General features: G+C 37.6%; 2 protein-coding genes across 2 annotated transcripts in view; one reads left to right on the top strand and one right to left on the bottom strand.

Annotated features, from left to right (window-relative positions):
• Positions 1 to 5,441: 5,441 nt before the first annotated feature.
• On the bottom strand, positions 5,442 to 8,280 carry LOC130050759 (uncharacterized). The gene is made up of 2 exons (XM_056151211.1): positions 8,206 to 8,280; positions 5,442 to 7,967 (listed from the first exon to the last, which is right to left on the bottom strand). The coding sequence occupies exon 2, from the start codon at positions 7,869 to 7,871 to the stop codon at positions 7,056 to 7,058; it is 816 nt and encodes a 271-aa protein (XP_056007186.1). The 5' UTR covers positions 7,872 to 7,967; positions 8,206 to 8,280; the 3' UTR covers positions 5,442 to 7,055.
• Positions 8,281 to 11,394: 3,114 nt separating this feature from the next.
• LOC125665933 (band 4.1-like protein 5) overlaps positions 11,395 to 20,392 on the top strand; it is a 33,262-nt gene continuing 24,264 nt past the window's right edge. The window contains 1 exon segment of the mRNA XM_056151215.1: positions 11,395 to 11,749. Within this exon segment, the coding sequence (XP_056007190.1) occupies positions 11,594 to 11,749 (156 nt within the window). The 5' untranslated portion in view covers positions 11,395 to 11,593.

The following is a 20,392-nucleotide window of genomic DNA, read 5'->3' as shown; positions in this document are numbered from 1 at the left end:
TTCTGAGTGTTTTCCCTTTAAACTGATACATGACTTGCTCGTATTTTTCGAAATAAACTAATTTCATGAAACTCTCTTCTTTGGGGGTACCCATCGTTTTCTATATCTTTTTCATACTTCTTGCCAGTTCTTAGTTGATTTCGCCGATTAACGCCGCGGTATGAACGTAATCTCCGGGTCTAAAGTGAATTCGGACGATACCCATCTTCTCACTGATAATGGTGAGCGGAAACCAGAGAGTACAGCACCATTCGATTAGTACGGGGCATTGACTGAAGGGAAGCAGCTTGACTTTTTCCATTCGAAATCGTCCCCATTTGAATATATCGGGGTTTTTAAGGTGTTTGAGGTACTCTTCGGGGACGAGGATATCAAAATAAGCCTCTTCCTTTAGGATGTTTTTCAAAGCATTGGGAAACATCATTTCGGTTAAACCTTCCCATTCCCCGTCCGTCAAATCCATGGATTGGGGTAATAAGATTTTGAATTGAGCGGCTGTATTGTTCGGAAAGGATTCCATAGACCCATCACTAGGGAGCGTTAAGTAAAACCCTTCTCGTCCAGCCATGATGACTCAAATGATGACCATGACTCACCGTCTGTTGTATTTATATTTGTAAGACCAAAAACATTTTTTTATATTTTTATTAAACATTTCAAAAATTACAAAGTCATTCTTCTTGATCGCGGCCACCACCGCGACTCAACGATTGTAGGAAGGATTCTTGCAACTTTTGTGTTCGTCTCTCGACTAATCGGCGTCGCATCATCAGATAGTGTTGAGTCCCCCAACAATCGGCCACATCATACCCCTTCATGCCTTTAAAATCTCGGAGACACTCCTTCACGTTGTCAAACCAGGGACTTTTAATTAAAGTCCATTCCGATTCGTGTTGTTGAAATGTATTGTAAGCTTTCACTTTCCAACAGAAATCTTGATACTTGGTCTTCACGATAAAGGGGGACGATCCATAAACTACCAGTATACGTGTGTACAAGTACACGGGTTCCTGGGACACTTTATGTTGGTTACAATGCATCAAACACATCTTATCAGAAAAGCATGCGCTTTTCTTCCCCGTCTGGTTCCAGGCGTACTGTGTTTTACCCATGTTGAACTGATGAGTTTTGAGAAGCTCATTCCTCTTTTATACTGGTGAAATTCATCTGAGGGCTAGGCATGATGTATCCCACGAGAGAACTCAAGGTAACCATCCAAAAATCTCGATTCGGATCTCGTAAGTGATGATGATCGTTAAACACAGGAATAATTGTGCGAAATACACAATTTCTACTCAAGGAACTTTTTCTCCCAAGAATTTCCATTGCTGTGTCAAGGTAAAATGAGATCCGCTTGCGGAATCCATGAGTTGAAACTAGAGGGATATCCTTTCCACTTCACTTAGACTTTTGAAATGACTTTTTTCCCCACACGGCGCTTTTTATACCCTAAGATCTCCTCCACTTTGTACACATCGTCTTTTTTAATCACTGTTCGTAATTCTTGGGGGGTAAAACGTCCCTTCTAATTCTTCTCCGTGGTCGTCTTTAATTCGGTATACGTTTCGCCCCGGAACTTTTCTGGATATGGTGAACAATTTGGTGGTCGAGTTCGGTAAATACCCCTTATCAAATGTGCGTTTGGCTTTACTGATGCGTACGCGATCTCCCACTTGTAATGCCGAGGTAGTTGTAGTCTGTTTTCCGTACAAGGTTTTCCAGACCTTCAATACATTTGTGGCATTGACTTGAACAGGAGCTCTCTGGTTACTGCGATGATACGTGTGATTGTATCCGTGTACCAGATCGGGCAAGACATCCACATACCGCCGTGTTTTATGGCGTGTAAAATAACGCCACATACGTGCTTTTAGTGTGCGTTAACAGCGCTCCACGATACTGGCTTTGGTTTCGGCATTACGTGTGGTAAAGAAATGAATGGTTTTTAAGGCTTGAAGAAATTCTTTATTCGTAAATTCTCTCCCTTGATCCGATTGAATGCGGACGGGGCGTCGTCCGTCTCGAAAAATCTTTCAGAGCCCTCGTATCATTTCTTTCCCCGTTTTCTGTTTTAAAGGCACCACCCACGTATATTTAGACAACACGTCGATGACACACAATAAAAACGTATACCCATCATTGTATTTTTTCAAGTTCGACACGTCGGCTAAATCTAACTGACATTGCTCGTCTATATCGGTCACTCGGGTCTGTTGTCTCTTAAATTTGCGACGTATGGGTTTGTGTAAGGTATGCGTATCTTGTTCTTTGACCCATTCTCGAATGTTAGAAAGTGTAATCTTGTGACCTAATTTACGCACTTGACGATACAAAGATTGCACTCCACCATACCCTGTCTTAGGATCGTAATAAAGTCGCTGTAAGATCTGTTCCGTGGATTTTTTCATGTTAGAGTTAACCATTGTCCTAGTTCATGTGATGTCTTTTTCTTGGACCCCTTGGTATGTTTGGGGGTCATCATTCGTTTGGGAGTTTCATAGAAAGACTGGTCAACACCCGAGATTTCTTGAAAGCCGCTCTCATCTTCATCTATAGGTTTAGGAGTACTGATTTTTCCCGGCCTCTCCATTGCTTTTATAACATCGAGATAGGTCACGTATTCTTATGGGGCATTCGTTTCTTTTAAGGCTTGGGCAAATTGCTGTAATCCCGCAGGTGGTTCACGATGTTTCAAAGGTGTTTGTCGCTGGGATTCGCTAGTTAAATCCACGATATTAGAATCGGGAACGGTGTGTCCTCTATAACTGATTTCTCCTTCTTCATTCCAAGTTAAAACTTTGGATTTCTTGAGATGATCGAGTAATAAACCCGCTTTCTTTTGACCTGGTTTACTGACACTTTTAATAATCTGTTCTTCTAATGCATCGGTATCTGCCGCTGCTGCTACCTCTACAGGTGGGGGAGGTGCTACCACCGGAGGGGTTGGTGTGGGTAGTTTAGAAGGATTCTGTTGTCGAGCTTATTGTAAATATTGTCGATAACGATGAAGTTGATGGCCGTACAGAGCTATTTTTTCTCCCTCGGTTAAATCATCTCGATGTTCGATGTCATCTAATTCTCTGCGTAACCCCACGGCCGATTGAAATTCGGGAGGCTTAGGTAATTTTCCTTACAATTCATTAAACATGGCTTCGGGGACTAATACCATTTTACGACTCCTGATTTGTTGCAAATTTTACTACAACCAAATGAAGCTAAGCCACCTTTCTGATTGATGAGTAACGTTCGGCGTTTTTTCAGGGGTTGTCGCTGTACTAGCCGTCTCAATATGTGTTTCTTAGGAGCTAGTTGTCGCTTCTGAGTAGGGGTGAGAGGAATCACCCCTTTTAATATATTGTACAGGATCTCGCAAATCTTTAAAAATGCAGTCATTGGAACAATGTTTTAACACCTCCCTCTTTAATTTTGAGGAATAATGAGGGGTGCCCAGAGTCTGTAAGAGAGGTAAATGAGGTCTTAGTCGGGATTCACACCTCTTCGTATGAGCCATGGTGAAATAATGAAGGTGTGCGCACACTTTGTCACCTTTTTATACTGTTAATCGCTAGGGTGAGGGGTTGAAACGTGACGACCGCGACTACTTTTCAAATTGTATTACAGGGGGCAATATCGACATTTATATTTCTGCTTAGGGGTAGATGTGGTGAAGGGAGTAAAACGTGCCATTCCCCCAAACGCTTCGCTAAAGCTGGGTAAGGCGGTATCACTGGTTCTAGAACTTCCTATGGGCCCACTCATGGCTCGCTCCATTTTCTTTGCCCCTATTCATTGTTTCAATTCCGCTAAAGTCTTGGTTCTCTTGGGCGGGGTGTTTTGAGGTGTCATATATTTCGAAAACGGTATCTTCACGATGAATTTAGGGGTCTTCTTCTTCTGAGGAAATTTAGCAAAACGTAAGAGATGAGGCGGTAGGACGGTGGCTTTAGGACCGGGGGTCTTGCAGTGAATGATGAGTTTAGGGACTCTCTTGGGGGATTTCTTGGGAACTTTCTTTTTTCTTTTCTTAGCGAGTTTCAAGAGGGAAGCGGGTAACACGCGTTTTTTCTTTTGCTTAACTACTCTCACCACACTACGGGGACGTCTTTTACGTTTTTGAGTCTTTCCCCACTTGAACAAATGACGTATGATGGTCCCTCCCAAGAACCCGGCCCCACCCCGTTTCAAAATGGCATTTTTACGATCTTCCTCATTGGCATGCTTATCGGCAATGACACTCGGGTCGTGACGATGTGTTCGAATGAACCGCTCCGTGAGTTTATTCACGGGTAAGACCCTTTGCAATAAATTTTTACCCCCATGGCAAACCAATTGAGTAAGGCTTTACGCCCTAATTCGATGAGATGGGCCCGTTGCACGGGATCCAGTTCCCGCTGTAAACGGCGTAACGTTTTCACTAATTTACTCTTTGGTGATGGTCTACCCATGATGATAGGTTACAATGAAATGAAATGGTTACTCACGAGGAGTCATTATTTATACTCTCGGAGGCATGTACACGGCTAACGTGGCAAAGAGTTGACTTCTTAATCTCAATTCCTCGGGGGTCTGAGGACTTAAATCTACCAGTAAATACCCGTGAGGAATACGGGTGGCTTCATCATAGACCGATGGTAAATGAGGCATTTGTAATTGCCGACTTAACACCCCGATCTGAGACTTATCTCTAGGATTTTTAAACAATACGAGATAATGGGCATTCAGACTGATGGTCCGATGTTGCACGGCTCGATCGAAGAGATTTTGCGTGATGTAGATGACACTGTTATTGCGATGGTGCGCTTTGCGCGTAAACCAATCCACAATGGATTCTATGGTCTCCCCCCCCCCCCCCATCATATCATCAAAAATCAGTAAATGACGAGTGCCGAAATCGGCGACTAATTGCTCGTCGTCTAAGGGAATATTGTGAATGAATGAATGTCACTGACTCTTGTAATGATTCGTAAGCCGGTTTCCATTCTCGGTAACACCAGACTATTTTTTCAGGTGGGGGTTGAAATCCATTGTGTATTTTGTAGCAATTGTTTCACAAATTCCGTTTTACCTGATTTGGAAGGACCTGCTACTACCATAGTAAATTCGTGTTTCAATTGAAACGGCCCTAGTGTCTCGTAGGTATACATGCAAGGTGAAGATAACGAACAGTGATCAATCTCATAACTCCTATAAGCAACACAAATAGATAGATGGGCAAACACGGACCCCTGGACACACCAGAGGTGAGATCAGGTGCCTAGGAGGAGTAAGCATCCCCTGTTGACCGGTCACACTCGCCGTTAGCCCTATATCCTGATCAGGTAAACGGAGTTATACACAGTCAAAATCAGTGTGCCAAGAACGGCTTAATCGGTATGAAACACGTCAGACAGCATTTGACCCAATCATTTTGATAAATGACACGAGTTCTAGAGTATCATACATATTTATCTACAGGTAAAAAACTTCAATTTATTTACAAGTTTAAATATACAGTTTCTTCAACAAGTAAAAACGCGTGCAGTTTCGTCCACAGATTGTCCTCAAACAGGACAGTGTGAACGTCCCACACCACATGGCACAACAGTATAGATGTCCACAAGGTAAAAATGCAATTCTCAGTTCACGGTCTAAACAAACATGACATTTCTGAGTACACGCGGGATTCCTGGTAAGTCCCCCCAATCTCGACCACTCTCGGTAAGTCTGGCTTTGGCGTTGAAAGCTTGTCATACCCATTTTACACTTTTATTGCACACCAATTAAGCACAATGAGGACTCCAATACGCGTGTTCTGTCCAAGGAGAGACCCCGTTCTCCCATTCCACCATCGACACCGAACAGTGAAAACAATCTTCCGTTCCTCTGTAAAAGAATCCCGCTTTAGCAATTGCTGGTAATAATTTCTGTAAGACATCGGGTGCTGCTTTAAATGACTCTAAACGATCGAATAATCGGGCATAACCCGGTATGCTGGTATGTCGTAGTGATCCATATTTACTGAAGTTTTCCCGCAGATGTAATTCCTTTAAATACCCGTAAGGGAGAGTGTTGTAATGGTGAACCCGCTGTCGCTTGTCGTACACCACGCGGTATTTCTTTACTAAGGGGATGGTGCGACCATTGTGATGTCATGTTCTTTGAATAAAGTGCGGGTAACGCACGTTGACTTCTTTTTCCTCCCCTTTCAACATTTTTTCTAAGGTGGTGAGGGAAACGATCCTGGAAGCTCGATAATTGAGCGTCAGTCCTTTGACTTTACACATTGATTTTCTACCCTGTGTCTCGTACGCGTAATTTTTTGGTCCTCCCGACATGTATTTGACGATGCGGTCACCACTCAATTCATCGGTCCAACCTCCTAAACTGTTGATGATGGTGGGGTTGAACCGACTCTCATCGTGTTGGTAAATGATGCTGTCGGTATCGAAGTAGAGAACGCGATACCCCAAAGGCTCTAGAGTCTCGTAGAGATGTAAACGAGCGTGTGCCGTGGTAAAACACGCTAACACCACATTGCCAAGAGGACAGTCTTCTAAAAATTCTTTTTCCTGATAATTGATCAGCATCATGTTGGTTTTGGGGTGATCTTGATTTTCCAGCAGCTCGACTCCTTTGATTTCTAGAGTGGCATCTTGTATTTTTTCTCTGTAATTCTTCTTCGGTTAAATACTGTGTTTGTGGTAACTGTAATCGTTGTGCAAATTTTCCCCAGAGACAATTTAAAAAGAGTTTGGCAATGGTTCTACGGACGGGGTTTTTCTCAATATCTATTAGGTTCATGAAGATGCCTTCCCGGTGCTGGATCTCACTGATGTATTCTAGTTTCTGTTCGGGCATTTGACATTCATCGGGAAATCCGGAAGCTTCTTGTTTGATCTTCAGGAAAGTGTCGATGTAAGATCGACACAAATCCTGGCTGGTCTTTTCAAAATGCCAGACTTCGTGGATGCGCTCGAGCCGATAGCCGAGATCTAGAGCTTTGTGTACTTCTACGGTTACCCAGGTTCCGGTCAGACTGCGTTTTGAATCGGTGTGACTGCATCGATCGTTGGGTCCTAAGTGGCGATGTTCGGCGCACGTTCGGCATAAGGGGAAGAGTAATTTTCCTCCTGTCTTGTAGGGTAGCACGGGATGATACAGACCTCGGGGTGGGAGGACGCGGTAGTTTCATCGTGTTTGAAGGTCACATTACCCTTCTCGGCCGTCTCGGATTGTAATAACCAGTCCATAAACTGCTTTAAGGTGTCTGGGCCTTGAAATACGAAGCGGCGTTGCGATCCAAACACTTGACAGTGTTCACAGCGTGTGTTGATGTCTAAACTGTCGCAATGTTGACATACGCGTTCGGCCATGCAGAGATTATGGGTGTGAATTCCATTTTCCTGTGTACATTCAAAATCGTAATAGATGTACATTTTCAATTCCTTGTTGCATTTGGGCTTGGATTTCATTTGAACGAAGCAGAGATATGGAGTGGTGACGAGTTTCTTGCAGATACGACATTGTGTTTTAACGCCACACGCGTGTCCATTTAATAATTTCTTGTTTATTTTTAACAGTAAAGCTTCCATACATTGTCTTTGTTTTTCACTTTCTTCAGCACTTTCTGAAGTTCTTTGACTTTCTAGGTATGACATAAACTTATCACACAATGTCTTATAGTCATTTGAATGTTGATTAATTTTCTGTATAGTTTTGTCAACGTTTCCCAAGCCTATTGGGTTCTTCACAACATAATCACAGATGTTTTCAATATCAGTTTTCACCTTTGAGAGCTTGTGATGGAATGCCTCGACAGTTTCTTCATACTGTAAGGTTCCCAATTCAGAGAGACTTCTGTCACGTCTAAATCCGAGATCAAAGTGAGCCATAACGAAGATGAGTGATGCTTGTAAATGAATTGACACTTCTTGCAAATGCACAACAATTTATTGCTCCATAAACCTCATCTTCCCAAGGGTGGAAAACTAAAAGCACAAATACACAAAGATATAGCACAAATACAATATAATAATTCAACACACAAATACTCGCTCACATGAAATTGTATACAAACGTTTCAAGCAAATTGTTACACTATAGGTCCGAAGATAAACAGTTTAGAAAATGCACAAAATAAACAAATTGCACAATTCAGACTTATGTAGCACAGATCAATAACTATCTAAACATAAAAAAATAAAGGTTAAGACTAAATGTACTCACTCTTTAGGGGGCACAAACACCAAATTCAACATAGAAAAAATGCACTTCATGAATTGTCCGATGATGTCGTGCTCGGGAAACAACAAAGGTACAATAAAATATAAACCAATCCGGGATAAATTTCCGAGTCACTACATAGTCATTTTTACTATTTTCTATCATTTTTAAGAAGGTGAAAATAATAAAATGACGCACAATTTAAGGGGTTTTGAAAAGAATGTAAGTTCTTCCAATAGAATTAATTTAAAAAATCAAAAGATTTTGTCATTTATTTTTTCCGAAGGTGGAAGAAATTATTGCTTCTTTACCGTTTACATTTTTCTAAACAAGAGACCACGATTTACCTTAAGGGGGGAGGGGGCGTGCCCGCCACTTTATAGTGGAACAACGGTTATCTCACGTAGTTCGCCATATATTGTTGAACAGTAGATCCTGTCATATTCTTACCGCACAGCAATGTAATAAAAACGGATATTTAATCAATTAAAAAAAGTTCACACAGCCAGTAAAGATATCTTGATATAATGTCGAGGGTGGTGTCCTATCAAAGCAGTGACTGACATTTTATAATTTCCTGCACTTTCGTCAAAAGAGATATAACTCTTGCAAATTTTGAAGCAAGGAAAACCATACTTATGTATTTCATGATAAATTCAGTATTATGTTGTTATAGCGTCTATAGAAATATCCTATAGTTCACATTTATGATAAAAGACATGCATATTGATTAATAATTATTCTAATTAATTAATTTAGCGTTTTCTGTCTTGTGATTTGTTTCTGTAAGATCATTCTATCTAGGGGGTCTTGTTTCTTTGTCATGCACTGATTTTTATAAACTTTATTAAATTAACTCCGATGAAGAAATGTTTTCTTCCTAGTTACAGTGTAAAGACCAGAAAGTTTGAAATTTGTAATCCAAAGGAGACACAATTTGTCAGATATTTGAAACCTGATATTAATCGATCCATATTACTATAGTTTGCATAAAGCGAACCTTATGGAGTGACAAATTAACATAAACTCAAATAATTGAAGATATCTTCAATTATTTGAAGATATCATCAATTCAATTATTGCTCTCTTTAATTGAATTAATGCGCACATTAAATCAATTATTGCTCTCATCAAATGAATTAATGCACGTTTCAATTCAATTATTGCTCTCATCAATTGAATTAATGCGCACATCAATTGAATTAATGAGTGCAATAATTGATTTAATGCGCGAATTAATTCAATTATTGCTCTCTTCAATTCAATTGATGCGCGCATTAATTCAATTAATGAGAGCAATAATAGATTTGATGAGCGCATTAATTCAATTATTGCTCTCTTCAATTCATTTGATGAGAGCATCAACTTAGTAGAAATATTGCTCGCAATAATTAATTTAGAGCTCGGTATAAATAATTTGATGATCTCTTTAATTGAAGATATCTTTAAATCATTTACAATGCTTTTGTATAAGGAATTAATGCGCGCATCAATTCTTTTAAAGAGAGCAACAATTCAATTAAAGATATCATTAATTCAATTGTGAATATGTTGAATTGAAGACATCTTTAATTATATGATAGTTGCTCTCTTTAAAAGAAGTATTGCTCTCTTCAAATGAATTGAAGATATCATTAATTTAATTGAAAGGAGCATTATATCAATTATTGTTCTCATGAAATGAATTAATGCGCGCATCAATTCAATTCAATTATTGCTCTCATCAATTGATTTAATGCGCACATTATATCAATTATTGCTCTCTTCATTTGAATTGTAGCGCGCATCAATTCAATATGTTGATATCATTAATTCATTTTAAGAGATCATTAATTCAATTAAAGCGCGCATCAATTCAGCCGAAGAATTAATGCTATATCAATTCAATTAATGCATGTTCCGTTTTTAAATCGAAAACAAACCTAACTATGGCCAAGGAATTGAGGCACCTCATAAGCAAATACAAATCAGGGTCAACATGGTTAATCAATCAAAGCAAACTAATTAAACTCGACAATGATTTTGACAATGATTGCCATACAAAATGTACCTGCCTTTTTCTCACTATTTGATGCAATAGTGTTATCGTTTTGACAATTTCAACGTGTAGACCTTGCAGTAATTTCGTGATGGCTTTCTCATTAAATTGTCTTTATGGACTTGGCGAAGTTCATTATTCTCTGGTCAAATTTCTGTTGCTGAAAGTAAATCTAGCTCTAGGGCTTAATATCCAATGGTTAAGTACATTTATAAATCCATTGGTTAGTAATCCATGATTCAATATCTGTCGTTTTTACATGTGTAATATAGGAGAGGAGAAAATATATGACTGGACTGGGAATGGAGCCCGGGACCCCCTATGCTAATTACTAGTCAGGTCAGGTGCTCTAGATAACCATTGAGCTACCCAGGCCGATATCCACGGTCCATTCATTCCTAACTAGATAGTCCTATTTCACCCCGACATGACTCAGTCTGATTAAAATCAAACCTCTCACTTTGCTCGATATCCGGACATTCGCTGCGTGGGAGATTGGACATGACTTAAATTACCCGAAATTCATTCAACGGCACCAAATGTAAAATAAAGGAAAGGAGAAATTTTTGGACTAGATAAGGAATCGTACCCAGGACCCCGCAATACTAGTAAGCCACGGTGCTCTAACCACTTCTCTCCTTCGAAGATGCACAACCCAGATTATTTTGCCCACGGCAGGACTTTCATCTGAAGTCCAGAGATGGTCAATAGCACCAAATGTACATATCTATAGGAAAGGAGAAAATATATGGCTGGACCCCTGCATAACTAGTGAGGTGCTCTAACTACTAAGCTACTAAGACACGATCCATATAGGCAAACTACTACTCTTGGCTGCTGGAAAAGGGGAAAAAATCACATGATGACCGAGGCACTAGCTGTTCTTAGTCGAACACTTTAAAAATATATTTTGATGTCAAAATAGACGACTCAAATTACCAACGGTACGAAAACTGTCGTTTCAACTTTTAATGGAAATAATTACATATTTACAATTGTCAAAATATAAAACAGCAAGTAAATGGGCAAATATACGCTTTCATACTCACAAGGCTTTCGTATTTCTATTTATTTATTTATTTTTAAGCTGATAGTTTTCCAATTATATCCGAAAGTAAGTTTATAACATTTTTTTTATCAAACCGGAAGTCTCCGAAGGTGATCGATCGATTCCGCCGCTGATCGGAGTTTTAACAGGAAGGACAGAAATCAGAGGCAGATAAGTAAATATCAGATTATATCTGTCCACTTTCAGCGTATATTGGGGATTTTATTATGAAAGGAAAATAAGAAGATGATGGCGTATGTGTGAAATTACATTCCTGACACGGCGATTGACATTCGTCCTCAAAAATGTCAAAATTCTTTCGGTTTCTCAGTCGGCGACGAACAGGGAGAGGGGTAAAATCGGATCACACAGACCACGGAGGGCACCCGGTGAGGAGGAAGAATGTTGTTCAGTGCACGGTCATGCTGCTGGATGGCACTGACTTCACGACAGAGATTCATGTAAGTAGGCCTATATGCATTGAAATTGACGATTTGCCAGTTCTCGGCCTATACGTATTGAAATGATCACTTAGATCTATCTTTTGTCAACACACTTGCAGATTTTCTTACATGTGTGGTGAATGGCAGCCTTTATTTGTAAATCAATGTATGTTTGAGAGATCAATTTTCCCGATATTTGTAATTATTTGTTCATTTATGCAGGTTTGTCTTGATATTTATTTGAGACCACTCAGACCAGAGACACTTGTAGTTTGTGTCCAATACCTAAATGGCATTTGTAATTTTTTTCTGCTTGAACTTGTTTATGAACTGCAATGATCTGAGTCTCTTACAATCAAGATGACATGTAGTTTGGTTTTTTTTACTTTGTAGTGCATGCATACACTGATGGTGTTAATGTTGTATATTATGTTAATTTCTTTGTTGAACGGCAGTGATGGACATCCTTTTTATTAGATCTATACATATTGGGAAAATCCTGCAAGTATAGCACATGTTAAGCTACAAATAAGATTCAGTTGATAACTTGCACATTAAAGTTATCTTTCAGTGTAACATTTTCCCCCTCAACTTCCATTAACTTATTTAAAGTTTGAAGATTTAACATCTTCATAATACACAAGTCTGCTTAATATGAAGAAATATATGAAACAGTGAAAATACACCTACTGCATTACCCAGAACACTGTAACTTATACAGCCCAGCGGGGACTGATGGGGTTTATTTTCAACAAGTCCGCAGAAAAATTTACCAGTCCACCAGGGTTTTCCGGAAGTAATTAAACATAATTTCGTTAATATCATTCAAATAAAAAAATGAGATTTAACTCTATATTCCTCTGACAATATTTGCAACACTAATCAGGTTTGTCTGATGTCTACAGAGGAAAGCCAAGGGTGTGTTAAGATTAGATTTATAAGTAACTTTTTCAAAATGACATTTTAGAAAATTTACCATGCAGTCCCATCAGACTAACTAAAACAAATATCAGTCTCTCTAGCGTCTCCGCTAGAGAGACTGACAGGCATATATTAATTTCGAGCCCTGGCTGCAAAGAAAAATAAATTTTCTGAGTCTTGCATGCGTGAATTCAATCATTATGACTGGTGGGATGACTATGACAGAGGCAATGAAATCCCTGTGTTATTAGCAGTTGGGATTCTGTGGAATTCATGGACTCAAATGGGATATTTTGCCAGGGTGATTGCTCTATTATACCACATGTTTATAAAAGTAGCAGGGTCCTGTCTTGTGTGTAGAGCACTGATTTGCATATGTATACAAAGACCTGGACATTGATTAAGTACTTGGACACTGCAGGTGTACTGCATTTAGTTAAGTGATTGATAGGTACTGCCTGAGTACAGCATCTATATATAGCATGAATAACTTGAATGTGTTAGTACCAAAGAGTCTGTGTATTTGTGCTATGAACAAAAATGTTTAGTTTAAATCTATTCCGTTAAGAATTATTGGGGATTGAACAACATTGCATTCATGGGGTCGTAATCTTAACTGGATTACAGACTGTCTCATTGAATTCACCAGCCAAAAAAAATGTTACCTAAGCAGATTACCGCTCATCCTCTTGAACAGAAAAATTGTTTGTTTTGAAATCCTTTCTTTCTATGCATGTTCATTGTTGTGTGTATAGGGTTATGGCAGATTATAAAAACTTCTTAATTCTTCTCCGTGCATGCAGTGCCACTTGGAATCTTGTATAAAATTTATGAATGAACATGTTATACTTTGTATTTATTTGCTGCTGCTTGCAAATCTTAGATTAGATAATAATTATGTTGAACAGTTTTTAGGTAAATTTGAAATCATCGAGTTGATAAAATGATATTATTAATAATGAAGAATGTATCAATGATATTTATTTTATCATCTTTGCTAAAGACATTGGATCATTAGACCTGACTAATACAAAAGCAATTAATTGATAGCATAATGAAGTTTAATTGCTTTTACTATATATTATAATTTGTTTATTTATTTGTGTCATATAAAAAAGAAACCTTATATTAACCTTATATTAACTTGCATTGTACTGTAGATCTTGTTTTAAGTTTTAAAAGTTTTAGATTAATGATTGAAAAACTTGAGCTTGTGTAGACTAGATGGTGATTTGTAAGTTCTGTGATCTGATTAATAAGTACACAGATGATGAGATCTATGTATATTGATTCCTGGGGCCAGGCCAAGGGATAAAAGCAATGCTGTAAATCAGTGCTTTGTGCCCAGGGGACGTTGTATTGAGCATGATTTTTAAGTTGTGACACTTGGGATGTAGTATTGAGCATGATTAACACTACAGGACATGTAGATACAGAAAGGACATTGTCGTGGTGTACGTATGTTGTTTTACGTCAGTCCCTTCTATAACTTGACTCTCGTTTTGAAATGTCACCAGTTTCAGGTGAAGGACCAAAGATTTAGATATATACACATGGCCTTTGGGGTGGTGCATGTGACAGCGAGGATTCTTTATCCTGCTAATTAGGGACCTTAGTTTTTATTTTTGAAGATCTCATCCAAAAGACCCGCAACTCTCACAATTTTTTTGAATACCAATCAACTGGCAAAGGTTGGCTGGTTGTGCATTGGTTAATGTCTATCTCGAGAATCTTTCACTCATGTGGAGACATCATGCACGATTGCTGATGAAGGGCTGCAAAATTAGGCCTATGTTTGGCGCTTATGACCTTCGAGCAGGGAGGGATCTTTATTGTTCCACACCTGCTGTGACACGAGGCCTCGGTTTTTGCAGTCTCATTCAAGGACCACTCCATTTAGTCTCTTCTTATGACAAGAAAGGGTACTCAGGACCTTTTCTAACCCAGATTTCCACTGGATCAATTGGCTAAAGAGCAGTCATTAACTATTTTTTGGTGTGTATATATTTGACACATCTACGATATAAGCTCAGATTGAAACCACAATCTAGGTTCAGCAAAGCTGTCCACTAAGGCACCACAATTTATCATTGTGTACAATGACTGCTCCACAAGCTGATAGAGGATTCATTGAAAGGTTATTCCTGGAGAAAAACTGATTAAAATTTTAGACAGAAAAGTTTGGATGGGGGCTGCTTATCAACTTGTTTACTCATACTAATTCCTTTTCTGAGTTTTGTACATCTATTATTCATGTTTACACTGGTTAAATCTACAGATTTATCCAGAAGCTACATTGTGAGACTGTAAATTTAAAATGACCTCATTTGACATAGTTAATGGATTTATTATTCTGCACTGGTTGACCACAAGTCTTTAATTGGATATCATTGGCTGAGCCATATTAACTGACCACAATTAAAATATGTGTATATAATAATCTTATGAAGTGGTCTGCAGTAGACAGCACAGCTGTGCAAAGGAATATATTTGGAAAGTCTTGGTCTGAATGTTAGGATTTTTTTTTTTAATTTCTATTGGATCAGTGTTTTCATAGATTTATATATATGCCCCCTTCAAAGAAGAGGGGAATATTGCTTTGTGCCTGTCGGTTGGTCGGTAGACCAACATGTCCGCTCAATATCTTGATAACCATTCACTTGATCATAATGATATTTCATATGTGGGTTGATGATGATTGGAAGAGGACCCCTCTTGTTTTTCAGGTCAGAAGTCAGGGTCAATCTACTCTGGACTTAGGAATATACTGTCTGCTCAATGTCTTGAGAACCCTTTGCTTGACAGTACTCTATGTCAAACTTGGTACACTGGTATATCCTATGGAGTAGATGACCCTATTGATTTTGAGGTCACATGGTCAAAGGTCAAACTGGACAAAGGAATATATGGTCCGTCAATATTTTGAGAACCCTTTGCTGGACAGACATCAAACTTAAATTGGTACACTGGTACATCTTAAGGTCAAGGGTTAAACTGGACATACATGTACTAACATATTGTCTCCTATATTTTAACAATTATTTGCTTAATTGACACCAAACTTGGTACACTGGTACACCATAAGGAGTAGATGACCCCTGTTGATTTTTACATCACATGGTCAATCCACACTTGACATAGGAAGATATTGTCTGCTTAATATTTTGAATTGATGATGCTGCTATCAATTAAATGATGTGTGTGTATAACCCTTTCAATTATGCACCATTGGGGGGGGGATGTGTTTTACAAACATCTCTTGTTTTCCTCATAATTGCAAACAAAACACCTCTTTAATCATTCTGGAAAAAATTACAGAAAATTCATGAAATGATTGATTTTAACTTGTTTCACTCGATCTTTTGATGCAGGTGAAGTCATTTTTCATAAGAGATGCTTAAATGAGCCATTGAATAAAATTTTAGAGTAACGAGCCACCTTAAACTATTCAGCTTTCTATTGGTGTAGTACTTATTTTATATATACTTAATATATATATATGTCAGTATCAATATTAACACTTGGCAATGTAGAACTTATATAATGGTGGTGAAAAGTAGGAAAGTCATCTTAATGAGTTTAATTACTACAAATTAAATCAAATTGAATCAATCAACCTTCCCAAAAAAGTGAATACACAATTGAAAATAATTCCTGATTTCTCTCATATCATGGCTCATTTGTGCTTGTACAATTCATTGAAGACTGTGAAAGACAATTGATCCATAACCAACCCTGGACATGTTCAGCAGGACGCTGGGAATTTGATACATGAACTATTCTGTCTCAAGTCATTACTCTGTCTTTTGTGTGATAAATGTATTATTTCAATTCTTCCTAAACTACATCTGTAATTTAAAGCACTTTGTGTACATTATAACATACCATTGTGCCTTTATCAGCAGGTGTTTTATTTGGAACCTTTTGACTTGGCAGTTTAGAATCTCAGGAATTTATTTCTGTGGTTTGGATAATAGAAATGCTCCACTAGGGTGTTTGCAGAGTCCATGTAACACTTCTTAAAAGTGTGTGACCTCACTAGCAAAGTTTTGAATTGTGCGTGAGTGTGTATAGGGATTTAATCTGTATTCTGGCTCTGAAGGAAACTATAGTCAACTTCTCAGTTTTATCATGTGGGTTGTTTATATTTGGTACCAAGTGTATCTCAAAACACATAAAATGTTAACAAACCCATGGCTTTTTGATTTCAATGCAATTTCATTGCAATTCTCAGCAAGTTGACTATTGCATAATATGTGTTTCTCACATGTACTTGATATTTAATGCTGATACATACCAAACTTCCTTTAGGTAAAGCAAATTAGTACTTAGTTTAGAACCAATTTGTCTTGCCTATATCCTGCTTATCAAATTTATGATACATGTATACCCTTTGCATAAATGAATTGCACATGCATGTCTGATAACCATGATAATGTATGCGTATAATGTTTTTGTTATATAAATGTCTATGTGACTGTGAGCTGTAATTATTTCCCATGCATGCATGTATTAAATTGTAACTAAATCATCATAATGTGTATTGTGATTTATATAAGTCATATCATGTGTGTGTGTTTTGACATAGTTTTACAAATGGAACCTTATAACAACATGTATGATTAAATCATATGTTGGTGATGTTGACAATGTGATTTTGTTGGTATTATGGCTGTTGGGATTTTATTCACTCGAGCATGATGACATTCATGTTGAGGTACGAGGTGTAACATAGATATATGTATATATATATATATATAGTAATATGTAAATTATAATGGTATTGTAATACAACTCCAGTGTTTATTCTTCTGTACTGGATGTCAAATGACTGCATGATGCAAACTATACAATCGGTGATTAAAGCTGCACTGTTAACTTCAGATAGCAAGATGTCGAGTGTGTTTTGTGACACTGTTATAGAGCCAATGGTAGCACAAAGGAAGGGAATAGAGACATTGACGATAAAATCAGCTGTTCTTCTATTTCAATGTTTGGTGATATATCTCAGACAGGGAATGATCTGTCAACCAGAACAACGGATATCTTTTTAAAGTAGAGCTTGGGAATTTTTGTATTAGCTGCAACAGATGTTTAACAATTGATGTAACTTTTAAACACTTGATTAGCCGATTTCATAACCCACCATGGGGGTTGTATTATATGCTTAAGTCAGTCCCTATACATCACTGTACATTGCTTTTGACAATTAAGATGTTTCATATATCACAGTGAAATAAAAACATAAATTTTGAGTTTTACTGGGGCCCAGAAAGGCTGTTATAAGACATGCATCGATCTGTATATTCATTTCCTTAAGGTTGAGTCAGATCTTTTTTTTTTAAATCTATCATAATTAAATCCCACATCATTACTGTAATGCATCAGATTTTAAAATTACAGACCAAGGATGTTTTTTTCTGTGGATATATGATACCTCTCTGATATGAAAATGTCTATAATCAGAACTTTCAGTTGCATGCTGTCAGTGATAACCAGAGACTTAATACTTCTGAGGCAACCAGAGCCACTGTTATTACAGACAGCCAGAAGTGTCTCCACCCCATTCTGCTTTAGAATGTATCTCCTCTGATCACAAGAGACCAAGCCTTGTGACTCTGCAGTGTCCCAGCTTGCAGGCTGGTATGAATGATGGAGTTTGGATGGTGAATCATTTAATGAATGAAAATCAAATAATTCCATGCGTGTGTATATAGAAAGGTGGGGGGGGGGGGGGGGGGGGTATAATTAGATTGTAATTAAGAAACATTCTCTGATCAATGTTGAATTTATAATGTTATTAGTATATAATCTATGATCTATTAGGTTCCATAGATTCTGAATTCCTTTTGTGAGCAACATTTGAAAGAGACTGAACTTATGTGTATACAACCATTCCCACCTAGTGATGTCATAGTGAACTTATGTGTATACAACCATTCCCACCTAGTGATGTCATAGTGAACTTATGTGTATACAACCATTCCCACCTAGTGATGTCATAGTGAACTTATGTGTATACAACCATTCCCACCTAGTGATGTCATAGTGAACTTATGTGTATACAACCATTCCCACCTAGTGATGTCATAGTGAACTTATGTGTATACAACCATTCCCACCTAGTGATGTCATAGTGAACTTATGTGTATACAACCATTCCCACCTAGTGATGTCATAGTGAACTTATGTGTATACAACCATTCCCACCTAGTGATGTCATAGTGAACTTATGTGTATACAACCATTCCCACCTAGTGATGTCATAGTGAACTTATGTGTATACAACCATTCCCACCTAGTGATGTCATAGTGAACTTATGTGTATACAACCATTCCCACCTAGTGATGTCATAGTGAACTTATGTGTATACAACCATTCCCACCTAGTGATGTCATAGTGAGGTTCAAATTGTGATTGATTTCTATAAACAATGAGGCCAGGTTAAATAGCTTAAATGTCACCCACTTCAAGCTTGTAAATTATGACAGAGGAGAAATGATGTTTAGGGGTAGTGAAGATTATTTGTCTTTACCTAATTAAAGTTTTAGTTCAATGCAGTTTTGTTGTAAACATTAAATATGAGGCTTAATTGTTTTCAATTTTTCTATCCATCTATCCACCGGTTTGTCTATTCACGGAAGATTCACTCTGCAGTGCTCCCCCACACATTTGTCTCTGCATGTTTTAAGTTAACATTACTTAATAGAAATCAGAGTTCTCTGTCTATTAAAATGGTGTTTATCTGAAATACACAAAACAACAATTACACTGCTCTAATATTCAGTCCTATAAACGTTATGTTAAGTCTATTTTGTAATATGATAAACATGATTTAAATTGGAGATTGAAATTGTGGTAATTCTTTAATGGAAGCTTTGTACCGGATGACATGTTCTAATGTGACATGTGTATGAAGCAGTCTTTAGTCTCATTTCATACATTATGGTATCGCATGCATTAAACTCGTCAGTCTGAAGATTATGCAATATCTGTCTTGAATTGTGCAGTCGTATTGATTTTTGATATTGCATGGATATTAATTTTAAGCTTTGCAGTGCACATATATTGTGTGCAACACGACATGCAAACATTACCTATACATTGTACTTCAAATTCATTTTATTTAGCATGCACATACAGTTTTTATTCAGTACCAAGGAATGTGTTCATGTATATTCTCATGATACTGCATCATGATATATGTATGTGTGTATCATTGATCTGTATGTGTATGTATGTATATCATGTGTATGTCTGTGTATCATAATTTTTATGTTGTATGTGTATCATGATGTATGTATGTGTATCATGTGTAATTTGTGTATGTATGTGTATCAAACAATATCATATGTACATTATATATATCTTCTCATGATTTGTATATATACTCAGTATTTGAGATTTAGTACAATACTTTGCTGTTAATTAAACAATAAAATGCTTTTTTTGTATTGCAGAAAAAATTCATAACCCACGGTAACGAGTTCGCAAATTTTTTTGCAAGTATTGCTAATTAAGCCTACCTTCATCACCCAATAAAACAACAAAGAAAGACATTTATTATTTATATTTATGTTTTAATGTATTTTTAAAAAGATATAAGCTTGATTTAAGTACTAGAATATATCATATCGTTGACCATTTCGTTACTGTAAATGGAACAACCAATGCACTCTTTGACCTTGATGACGCTCCACATGTCGAGAGGTGGTGCAGTAAAAAAAAACCAGATTGAG

This window comes from Ostrea edulis, chromosome 10, assembly GCF_947568905.1.
Source record: "Ostrea edulis chromosome 10, xbOstEdul1.1, whole genome shotgun sequence".
In the NCBI taxonomy this organism is placed as follows: Eukaryota; Metazoa; Mollusca; class Bivalvia; order Ostreida; family Ostreidae; genus Ostrea; species Ostrea edulis.
Note: the sequence above shows the minus strand (reverse complement) of the source record. Positions and strands in the feature narration are given on the sequence as shown.